Raw genomic sequence first — 12,172 nt, forward strand, 5'->3', positions numbered from 1 at the left:
CCAGTCGTAAAGGAATTTGCCAGTAATTCCTGGAGCCCTAATGAAATGCCAGCCTGGGAATCTTAATCCACAGAAATGTTGTTGTGTAAAAATGTGTCCCATGTGTTCTTGGAAGTGTACAGGATTATATCAGCAAGAAAGTGGCATCTTATCAGCAGGATAATCATCTAGTACTAGTACAACTGGCTTGCTAAATTTCCGTGCGACAGTGAAATTTTTCATTGATCGATCTGGCTTGGACATGTTCCCAATGTCATGAATGACGTTAATGCCCTTTAATTAATCTGCTTGTATAGGTAACTGAAGCAGCGTGTGCACAATCGTTATCAGTACAGAGTTGATGCAGTTATGACCTGTTCCCCGAAGAAAGACATTAAATCTTACAGTTGTAAGGACCAGCATTAGGGCATCTAAAAACATTGTAACGGACACACATTGTTTTAGAAAAGATCAATACAATGTATTACTGTAGAGCTGAGGTCTTAAATGGGTCATGTATACATAAGCCTGGCACATCTGGTAGACAGATGTAGCCTCCTGTCTAGGTTATCTAGGAGGAATGTCCCGAGGGAGGCTTTCTGTCTGACTAACATTCCTAACATTCTTATTGTCTTAATATGCCTATGGACACATGCCTGTACAATTCCTAGAATAGTTGCAATCTGCACACAATACTATATCATTTGGCTCGCCCCTGAGGCCTCGCCAAAAACAGACCTTTACTTTACATGTTCTGGATATGAATTACTGCTTCCATAACCCTATTGTACATCAAGCAAATTTAAAACATTTACTTGTACAAAATTAGTTTTCTTTTTTGCAGATTACTGTTGTGTCCACTAATGGCTTGTTCTCAGTGAAATGTGAAAAATAGTGATTTCATGTTCGAAAAAATAGAGGAGCTCATTTTTAAGGCGCACCTACCTTAGTTTTTAGGAAAACATCTTTATTATAGATGATTGATAAAAATGACAGCTGCTAGGACTTCATTCAAGGCTTTTTTCTTCAACAGGATTCATAGTTTTGGGCTACATCATTCAGGAATAATTTTATCAATATTTTCACTTATTGCATCTGTGATATGTGCTAAATAAACAAATGCGCTCTCTACTTGAACTGGTGTAAGAGGGCTGCCCAGGTTCTAAATGTGTCTACGTATGCCCTCTTATAATATGGATATGAAAGGGTGGCCGAAAGCTTGCAAGGTTATATGTTGGCCACCCAAGTTACTAAGATTGGGGCATAAATGGAATAAAACCAATCAAGTAATGAATATTACATAATGAAATTAAGCATAAATGAAACTAAATATAGACATATCAATTAACACAAAAGTTAACAACTAATGATACAAAATGTGATAGTGCACAAAATTCTGAACAGCAAGGTCATAATACATGGAAGATTCACTCAAAGTTTAAGTACTAGTAACTAAAATTGATGTACGTTAACGTAGCGTCAAACAATGGTAACGTATGTTACAGTCATTACTGTAAAACATTTTGTTTCGCACTGTGGGCTAGAAATGACAAGCAATCCTTTCTTCAGAAAGCCAGAAAACGGTAATACGTAAAAAAAAACCGGCAATTTCTGGTCTTACAATGCTAATCTGAATGTAACGACCATGTTACTCAAACGGTAACACATTTTGCTAAATTTAGCGACAGGTATAAACCACCTAACAAAGCCTTCAAGGTCAGCGAATTCGAAGGGAGCGATCTGAATCGATCTGTCAGGGGACTGGCTAGCTGGCTAGACCTACCGAACAATCATTCTGGGAACAGAATTGTCACGTTTTCGGCTGCTATTTCAATTCTTTATGTCTTCTCTTGCGACAGCCATTCCTAGGGGGTGGAACCCCACCGGTGACTAGAATTTATTCCAAGCAATCAACCAATAACAATATCGTGGTGCATCTTTCGTAAAACATGATAGGTGCATAGGTAAATGAGAAAAATAAAGCATTGATGTCGCCTGTAGTTTGCTTCATATTAAGTCGTAAAGACTTGCTTACTGTCGAAATTTCAACGAGAGCGTGCCCAAATACTTCACCAGCATTTTTCTAATTGCAAGGATCTGCCATAAAAACATGTATGCTGGTATGTATTTTTTGAGATTTATCACATTTGTGGAAGGATTGACATGATTATAACAGGTGACACCTTTTCAAGATCTCAACCCTGACCAGACTGTAAAGCTTGATCCACTCACACCGGGAAGGACCCCTACTCTTTTCTATAAGTGTGGTGGGTTCTTTAACGTACTCGAGGCGTGGCTCTCCCCAAACATGGCACCGAGATAATACTGTTTAAAGTGTTTTTCTAAAGCCATCACTTCACAGTGCACAATGCAGAGTGTACAAATGAACATTATTAGTGCTTGCTACATGGAATCACGAGTCCCAAAAGAGGGGAGCTTGAAAGTAAGTAAGTGATATACACATTTCTTGTACCAATGTGCTATGCCTTGTTTCTTAAAATACAACAACTACTCTTCAGCTGGTCCAACACTGTTTTCACCCTCTGTTTCTTCGATCAAAAGGTGTTCTTCCTTTCACCGGTAACAGGAATAGAAGTTTGTGTCATTTTTCGAGATTTGCAAACATATGGATTTCTGTTGCTGCATTTCTCGTCGTTCCACTGTCCTTTCTTCCCTCCTGCGTTTGTAACCCAATATCGACTGCCCTGTTGAAAATGTCACACAAATATATAAGATTACACAGATAGCGTTCATTTCATTTTCATACAAATGATTCATTGTGCCAATTTGAACAAACCTGCATAAGGAAGCATACATGTCAAAGCTAGATTCTCGATTTTGTAAGATGTAGCGAAAGCTGCGCATCCTCAATACTTGCACTGGTTTTCTTTACTCCGAATTTACAACTTTGTTCACGCATCTGTATGAGTTGAGTTTTGTTTTGTTTTGTTTTGTTTTGCAAATGTTCGAAAGAGAGATGAAGCAATTGCTCAATGTACCGAACTTTATCAGTGCCCTGTACCGGATGACCATAATACAGCATATCCTAGTAGTAGCTGTTGCTTGATTCTTCTAACGAAAAGAATCCTTCCTCCATGTAAAATATGCATCATACTACTATAAACTCATTGTTTCATCTACCACGTCAGGTATTGATATTTTGACCTAAAGAAATCAGCTTTTGATTATTTTGTACAGATACAGTTCTACTAAGAATTGTAGCTTAGAATCTAGCGTCATTTGTCGTAAGCATCGTAGAGATCCTGAATGTTTCTATTATCTACACACAGTGTTGTAACTCAGTGATGGCCGTTGATTAAAGTATCAAGCTGGTGTGTTACGCCGAGTGGCGGTTATACCGGCTATATAGATACAGATACAGATTAAAAAGATTTATACACTAGTCTGTACCATTACGTTTTACAAAAATAATTGAAGAAAATGGGGAAAATTTATTTTTTTTACCTTGGAGTACACATTAGCACAGGTTGCAGTTCTTAAGATGAAGTTCTTGCCAGGTTCCCCGGGAGCCCAGTTGGTGTAGGAAAGTGGTGAACCATCCGTCCACGTCCAATGTCCCTTTCGACGTCTCAGTCCAAACCAGACGGCATGCCGCAGTAACCCTTTAGGGGCTGGAATAAACAAAAGATAGAATACTACACCACCAAAAATCTTTTATCTTATTTGTTCTTATTTTTCTTGTTTTTTTCTGTTGAGAAAGATTTTCTTATACAAAGGAAAAACAAGAAAATTCAAGAAACCTTCTGGAAAGTCTTGTCTATGTCAATTCTTACACAAAGATTTTTTTCTTAAGTTAACTTAAACCAAGAAAGTTCAAGAAAATATTTCTAGTATGCTGTTTTAGAAAAAGAAAAAAAATTTGCTTTCTCTGGCTTAATATAAGATTTGCTTTTTGTTTCGTCAAATTTGTATTCTTACAGATTCTTCCCATAAGTTATTTTTTCTTGAAAATTTGATTCTACTAGAATTATTTTTTTGAACTTTCTTGGTTAAAGTTAAATTAAGAGAAAAATTCTTAGATGCAATAATTATTCTTGTTTGCGCTTAAAACAGGGATTCTTGTTAATGTTTGTGCTTGATACAGGGATTCTTGTATACAGAATAATATCCTTGCTGACAGAAACATTTTCTTTGTAGAAGGAAAAACAAGAAAAATAAGAAAAAACATTTTTGGTAGTGTAGTAATTAACATTGTAATTCATCAGCCCGTATATACATATAATGTGGTAATTTATTTAGGCCAAGCACGCTCTTTGGCAGTGATGACGTCCATGCCGTTATACGAGAAAGGACCGGGAGGAAGTGGGAGAGTACCCGCTCGATCACCCTGGTCGATATGATTTCAGTTATTGGAGGAGGTACGTAAATTGTTTGCTTCAGTTTCTGAAGCATATTGCCCTTGAAGTAAACATGAAAAAAGCATCAATCGATCTTAGGAGTCACTCGCTAAGCGATTGTAAAATAAGCGATTGTCACAATTTCACTCACAGGCAAGGAGCACTTTAGAATATGTGTGATGAGTATTCTGTTTGGTGCATGTACATTTGTATCCGTATGATTGTACTCAGTAACAGAATTTCCCTAGCAACGCGCCTTCTGCTTGATAGGATTTCCGAAGTACAGTCACTATAAATGTCATCGAAAGACGGTTCGGTTTTTCGGACGCCAATGAGCAATCAATGTGATTTCAAAGTCTTACAGAGCATCGAGCGTGCACGTTCATTCAAAAGATTATGCGTGTTGATCTTATACTGTACATCCTTTTTCCTCAGATGTTGACATTCCACATGCAAGCATTCTTTTTTCTAGCTTCGATAACTCAATAGAGTAAGAGGAATAAAAGCATCATAATTTGTAGTCTTGGTCAAAGAAACCTACCATCTGAGATGACACGTGCGATGAAGTTGTTTTCCTCAGCGTTTGTGGCAGAAGCGAGATTTGCACCGAGTTGTTTGCACTTTTTGTTCGCCACGAAGAAGGTCCTTTTGATTCTGAAGAGCTTGTAGCAGTGGTCCTTATATTCTCTCCATAATTCATCCTGACATGGTTGGACTGTAAAAACGGTACTTTATTAATCTAGCGTGGAGGATGCTCCTACAGTACTGCAGCAACGAGTTTCAATCCACGACAGTTCTTGGGAGTGTTTAGAATGTTCATATGTACTGCAGTTGAATGTAGTAGAGTTAGCTAACTCTGCTACTCAGGAGTTAGCTAACGCTCTACTAAGGAAATGAGAACTGAAAAGTTACTGGAATCGTTTGACCTAACTTCCTTTTTGCGACGTGCCTAGCGACCCTATAGTAAGTAGGAAGTTAGGCCAAACGGTTCCAGGAACGTTCTAGTTCTCATTTTTTGAATAGAGAGTTAGCTAACTCCTGAGTAGTAGAGTTACCTATGTTAACATATATTAGTTTTTACTTGCCTGTGCCTATAGTTTATAGGTTAAAAAATTAAATATGTACACAAATGTAGGTCACTGTAGGTCCTAATTCAGATTTGTGATGGTGATAGCTGACCTGTGGTTCGAAGATCCGTGCCGTTTGCTTTTGGTAAGCTCGCTGGATGGTTCACCCACAACCTGGAGGAACTGAATCTCCAAGTAGATGTCCAATACGGTTCCGAAGAGGAACACGGTGAAGTAGAATAGACAGAGGCTGAGATGTTGTTCTTGTAGATTGTCGACCACCCTGGTGGAGTAGCTGACATGTTTAGGTTCACCGTGGTCATCAGGCCATCTGATGTCATTGAGTCATGAGTCGCCTAAAATTGTACATAACTTTAGAACTACCGGAAACAGAGAGGAAAATATCACAGTGTGAATATGGAACAGGTAACATTGGCTTGTAGATTTATTAAATCAGGGGATTTTGTTGCCATGGTGAGAATTTCTTAGACAAACTCAAAATGTGGGCTTCAAGAAATATGTATGGTAGCTAGGCACGGTCGGTGTCTGCCCACCGCTCCCAGTCTACGGAGAGCGCTCGGCTGCGGCCCGTTTAAAGTGGGTGTTTGTCCTTGGGCAACGTCCTTGGTGCTGAAATGCCATGCGTGCTAAAGGCCGTTGCGATATAGTTACTAGCGCTCACCTCTCTTCAGCTTTTTGGGACTCTCGAACACACTGTTAAGTTGAATGCCTTATACCTAGCGACGTCCTTGGTACTGAAATGCCATGCGTGCTAAAGGCCGTTGGGCGACGTCCTTGGTGCTGAAATGTAATGCGTGCTAAAGGCCGTTGGGAGACGTCCTAGCTTGGTGCTGAAATGCCATGGGTGCTAAAGGCTGTTACGATATAGTTGTCAGCGCTCAGTTCTCTTCAGCTTTTTGGGATTCTTGAACACGCTGTTAAGTTAAATACCTTATCTGACAACACGACAACTTTTCATTTTGTGTGGTACTTGTAGTTCGCTTTGTTCTTAAACTCTGAAATCATGCTTAGTACCTCAAAATACAACATGCTAATGCAAACGTTTTATTAATTTCGTGTCCCTCTTATCCTTCGGGTGGAGAATCTGGAATTGTTTTTGTATCTTTTGTCATTGAAATGGTGAATTGTTTTGTACTTTTTTTCTTTCATGCTACAAGTGTCTGTGTGGGTATCATGTCAATTGCGCAACGTGAGTTCGTTGCTACGTTGTCTTGTCAACTTATTTTGTTTGATGTCTTCTGAATGAATAGATAAATGGCATAAAATATATTCGACCTACCTTCCCTCCATATCCGAGACGAGGTACCAGGATTGCAGCGGTGGAAACTGCCGCCATCACCAACAGTCCCAAACCAAGTCCAAGCCAGCAAACTTTACTGGATTTCAGCTTCTTCCACATTCCCATGGAATCGTCTAGGATTTGATAAACGATAAAGCGGTCGAACCTAAGACTGAGGACTAAGCATGACGCTTTTTTGTCAGCTAGGAATATAGTGCCATCGTCTGGGACCCGTACACCACCAAAGGTATACAGGCGGTGGAGGCCGTCCAGCGCAGGGCCGCCCGTGTGACCCTAAATGACTTCCGGCGGACTAGCAGCGTGACACAAATGCTCAACGACCTGCAGTGACCCCTTTTCTCTGAAAGGAGGAGGATCGCCCGCCTCACCTTCTTCTACAAACTTGTTAACAACCATATTAATATAGACACAGTTTGCTGAAACCAACCCAGGGGCGCACCCGGGGGAGCCACGACCTCAAGTTTTACACCATCCACGCAAGAACCGACACATATAAACCCTCTTTCTTTCCCCGTACTATCCCACGGTTGTGACGGCTCCCACCGTTGAGTCGTTCCGTGCCAGGGTGGAGTCCTGCCCACCTTAGCCCGGGACCTCAATTCCACCCCACCCCCCCTACTTTGCCCCTGAGGGGGTTATTTGGGGGTAACGTAATGTAGATGTAGATGTAGTAGTGCAACACGGCTTCGCTACGGCTGTCGTATTTACCCAAGCACAACGGATCACCCCTACTCTTCTCGATAAGTGTTGTGTCATTTCACATGCAGAGGTTTAGCGCTTGAGGCTTAGGCCTTAAGTTCCTTCATATACACGGGGTTATCAGCGTTATGTCACCATCCGAAATGACGAGTGCAATTCCTTACAAAATGTCCAAACTAGGGCCGACCCTAGGATCGAACTCCATGGACCTACAGAATTTGATCCAGGTGCCCAGGTCATCAAAGTTACATTGAAGCATATTTTGTAAATAACCTTAATACTATATCTACCTAATTTGTTCGCGTTTTCTGAGTACCTTTTCTTTGGAATTTTAGTTGTATATCAATTTGGTCACTTTAACTATGAGTAAATTTTCCTTTTATTATCACCTTGTCGAAAATTATCGTGTTCTCTCGTTTTTTTATTATCAGTTGTTAACTTTTGTTATCTTTATGTCTATGTTTAGTTTCACTTGTGTTTAGTTTTATTCTCTGCATTCATTATGTTATATTCATGACTTAATCTGGTTTATCTCATTTATGATGTAATCTTAGTTACCTGGTTGGCCAACATATAAGTTTGAAAGCTTCCCCCCCCCTTGCACACTTTCATGATTTTATTATTCTTTTCATTTGTTATATCTTTGATATGTTTTAAATAAACAATAAATAACTAAGATAGATAAAAGTCACGGGTAGGCGTTAGCGCTTGCGCAACAAAGATGTTCATAATGCATCATACACTCAATTGCAGTTCTGTATCTATTTTACAGTCAAACTCTTTGAAAATTGAAAATCAACCTTGGTGGTATTAATCTTTTTGTTGGAGGTTGAAGTATAATATTTTTTTTTATAAATCTAGTCCAGATGTCCTATGTTACTATGCTGGAAAACATATCTTTGATATGTGCTAAATAAACAATAAATAATTGAAATAGATAAAAGTTGCGGGGAGGCGTTAGCGCTTGCACCACAAAGATGTTCATAATGCATCGTACACTCAATTGCAGTTCTTTATCTATTTTACAGCCAAACTCTTTGAAAATTGAAAATCAACCTTGGTGGTATAAATCTTTTGTTGGAGGTTGAAGTACATATATATTCACGGGGGGATCAAACGTAATTTGTGGGCATGCCCAGCAAAGGTAAAATCACTTGCATACACGTCTCTGGTAAGACCAAACCTTGAATATGCTGCAACAGTTTGGGATCCATACACAAAGAAGGACAAAGATAAACTGGAGAGGGTGCAGAACCAAGCTGCCAGATTCTGTACGAACAACTATGACAGGGGTGCTAGTGTCACCAAAATGAAAGCAGATCTGCAATGGATGCCACTTGAATACAGAGGGACAACGTCCAGACTTTGCATGATGTACAAAATGACTAATAAACTTGTGGACGTACCGACTGATAAGTATCTAATGCCAGCTCAGAAGAGGAATAGAAATAGTCATGATTTTAAGTACCGGAGTTATCAGCCAAGGATTGATGTGTTGAAAAATTCGTATTTTCCGAGAACCATAGTAGAATGGAACTCGTTGTCATCAAGTACTAAGTAGCTTTAAAGAACGGTTACAGTCAGATATGCAAAGACTAGGTGTAACAGACCGTTCGGTGTAATATGACCAGCTGCTGCCGGCCGCGTGCCTGCGAAGCTGGTGTGTTACGCCTAATGGCGGTTGTACCTGCTATATAGATACAGATACAGATTCATTTTTTTTATAGATCTAGTCCAGATGTCCTATGCTACTATGCTGGAAAACATAGTCACAATCATCGAGAAGGGCAGGGCGCCCCTGAATCCTTGGCTAAAACGCGAGCCGTGGCGAAGCCGCATTGCACTTCTAGCTACTTTAAAAATCATTATTCCTCACCTCACACCTCAACTGCTTTACCTTTAATCAACGTTATAGCTACTTATGCATGACTGCTAGATTTATGGATTAACATGGTACTGATACACTACACATATACTGTTGGTGCCTTTTGCCTAAATGTGGTTGTTTTCACTTTGATAAAATACTTGTAAAAGCTATGAATTTATTCTAATGGTTTTTGTATCTTTATAACAACATTGCTTTGTACTTTAGATATAACCACTTTACTTTTTTTGCCTTAGAACCATGTTGCCAATGGACACTGTTAGATATGAGTTACAGAAACTATAGTTCCACGGCCACATGCCTTCGCAAAATGATGTTAACTGTTAAGAATGATGCATCATTAAGGTTAAAAGATTATGCAAATGAGGTATTCAGTTGATGATCTTGTCTACCAAAACAACCCAAGTTTGTCAAAGTATGGAAGTTCTATCTCAGCAAAGAAGGCTCTAGCATGTATACATATCAAAAGTAAACTTTCATGTAAAGTATTCCCCGATCTGCATAGAATTCATCTTATTCTGTTAATCACCTGTCCAAAAGAATGAGAATCCACCTCCAATGTTTCCAACAAAAATGCCCACTGCGGTTCCAGATAAGACGCTATGGGACAACTTACACCACTTTCTCCCTGTTCAAGGAATTTCACACCACTAGAAAATATGACCAAAGCACATTCAGAAAACTACATCTCAAACTTCCGCTGCAGTGCCATGGGAGCTGCTATCAAACTTGGCCTTCCTTTTCTTGACCCCTCCCCACATACCAAATGTCAAAACGACCAATCAAATGCCTTTTTAATTATGTTGCCAACAAACAAGCAAAGAAACAAACAGACAGGCATCCATACAGGGCACTCTGCGATTTTTATGATTTTTGTATATCTATAACAACATTTCTTAAACCACTTTCTTGCCTCAGTTAAGAGTAACATATGAATAACAGAAAGCAGAGTTCCGCACCTTTACCAAATTATGCAAATAAAGTACTCATTTCAACGACAATTGCATATATTATATCAGATGATGATCTTCATTTCCCAAATAAGACAAGTATGGAAGTCCTACCTTAGCAAAGAAGCCTATTCTAGTATTTTCTTTACCCTTGATACCTACCCGCCTACCAAAAAAAAAAGAATCCATCAACAACATCTTGAGTTATGCTGTCTACACTCCACCAAACCTAAAATTTAACCTTCTGGCGACTGTAGTTACAATGTTTTCTATCAATACAGATTATTAGCTTAAATAACAAACCTTGTCGTAAGGTACCAGGCATGTACATCGCGTTGGGAATAAGGCCAGAACTGTTGCAGTCTGCAGTTTTGGAGGTGGAGTCGTCTGTCCCTGTATCACCTGGTTGCTGCCGTTCGTTGACATTGCGGATGCCACTAGTTTCCGGGTCGTCCTGACTGTCAGGCAAAGCAACAGGTCCGCCTTCGGTTTTCCTCGCTTCAGCAGAAAGAGAGTAAAGAGCCCGTCAATCCCAAAAGTTGAACTGTTAAACTCTTGGGAACATAATGTAAGTCTAAGGCAATTTCAGGCCAAAAGATTTGGAGAAGATTTGGTAGGTTTACTTTGAGAATGCACGGATTCAATTCACAGTGACGTCGTGAATTTTCCTCTCGTCGTGTGATAGAAGTCAAGCTAAAACGGCAGCGCCCGAGCTTTGGGCAGGCGATAGCTTCAAACCGCCGTCAGATATATGATGGACATTTTGACTTGGTATTTAGATGTTACTCAAGTGAGCATGTACAGGCTGACACAAAGTACTAACAGTTCAACCAACTCTAGTAAAAGTTGTACATGGACATACCTCCAGCTTTGTTGTCAGCGCAAGGTGCCCCAGACTCTTCACTTCTGTCGGTATCCTCTTGTGTGTAGGTCGAATCGTGGCTTGTATCTTCATTGAACTCTGGACACACCACCACGTGATCGCCCATGTCAAGATGGGGAGGAGAGGTTTCAGTAGGCACAGCGCGCTGCAACTCAGAGCCCAGCATCGCATTAGCACCGCCTTCCACGTCTTCGTACTTTCTGTCCTCTTGTTCGGGCTCTTTTTCTGGCGACTCCTTTGTGTCGCTTGCCTCCATTAATTCACGGCGTCGAGGCGGGGGTAAAGTAGGCACAGCGCGCTGCAACCCTGAGCTCGGTCCAGTGATACTTTCTCCGTGCGGATCCACGTATTCGTACTTTCTGTCCTCTTGTTCAGGCTCTTTTTCTGGCGACTCATTTGTGTCGCTTGCCTCCATTAATTCATGGCGTCGAGGCGGGGGTAAAGTAGGCACAGCACGCTGCAACCCTGAGCTCGGTCCAAAGATACTTTCTCCGTGCGGATCCGCGTATTCGTACTTTCTGTCCTCTTGTTCGGGCTCTTTTTCTGGCGATTCCTTTGTGTCGCTTACTTTCATTCTCTCAGGATGTCGAGGCGGTGGTAGATTAGGCACAGCGCGCTGCAACCCAGAGCAAAGCATGGCATTAGCACTGCCATCCACGTCTTCATACGGTCTGTCCTCCTGTTCGGACTCTTTTTCTGGCGACTCCTTTGTGTCGCTTACTTTCATTCTCTCAAGCTGTCGAGGCGGTGGTAGATTAGGAATAGGCATAGCGCTCTGGATCCACGCCTTTGTGCGGTCTTTCCGACAACTGCTTCGTGTCGCTTTCCTCCATCTCTGCGTCTTAGAACAAACAGAACTACCAATCATATGACAGAGTCTGGACTGTGGAACTAAGTTGAATATTCATGATACTGGACAGATTTAACAGATGGCCAGAAGGAGCTGGATTGTAAACTGTGACTGCGAGGTGCCAAAGAAAAACAAACTAAGAACAACGGCTCGCTCCATCTTTTGGTAGAGAAAAGCAAA

The 12,172-nt window shown here is 40.6% G+C and overlaps 1 protein-coding gene across 1 annotated transcript; it reads right to left on the minus strand.

The window, feature by feature from the left end:
• Window positions 1–2,487: 2,487 nt before the first annotated feature.
• On the minus strand, window positions 2,488–11,911 carry LOC136423389 (brevican core protein-like). The gene is made up of 5 exons (XM_066411533.1): window positions 11,122–11,911; window positions 10,563–10,757; window positions 4,879–5,052; window positions 3,445–3,611; window positions 2,488–2,550 (listed from the first exon to the last, which is right to left on the minus strand). The coding sequence occupies exons 1-5, from the start codon at window positions 11,909–11,911 to the stop codon at window positions 2,488–2,490; spliced, it is 1,389 nt and encodes a 462-aa protein (XP_066267630.1).
• Window positions 11,912–12,172: the final 261 nt, after the last annotated feature.

This window comes from Branchiostoma lanceolatum, chromosome 17 (genome assembly GCF_035083965.1).
Source record: "Branchiostoma lanceolatum isolate klBraLanc5 chromosome 17, klBraLanc5.hap2, whole genome shotgun sequence".
In the NCBI taxonomy this organism is placed as follows: Eukaryota; Metazoa; Chordata; class Leptocardii; order Amphioxiformes; family Branchiostomatidae; genus Branchiostoma; species Branchiostoma lanceolatum.

What these genes read in the sequence shown, in the direction of transcription:
- LOC136423389 (XM_066411533.1), bottom strand. Translation starts at nt 11,911, where the DNA reads ATGCCTATTCCTAATCTACCACCGCCTCGACAGCTTGAGAGAATGAAA. An exon ending in GCCTGGTACCTTACGACAAG is followed by an intron (nt 5,053 to 10,562) that starts GTTTGTTATTTA and finishes CCGTTTTTACAG; the next exon opens with TCCAACCATGTCAGGATGAA. An exon ending in CGCACGTGTCATCTCAGATG is followed by an intron (nt 3,612 to 4,878) that starts GTAGGTTTCTTT and finishes TGTTTATTCCAG; the next exon opens with CCCCTAAAGGGTTACTGCGG.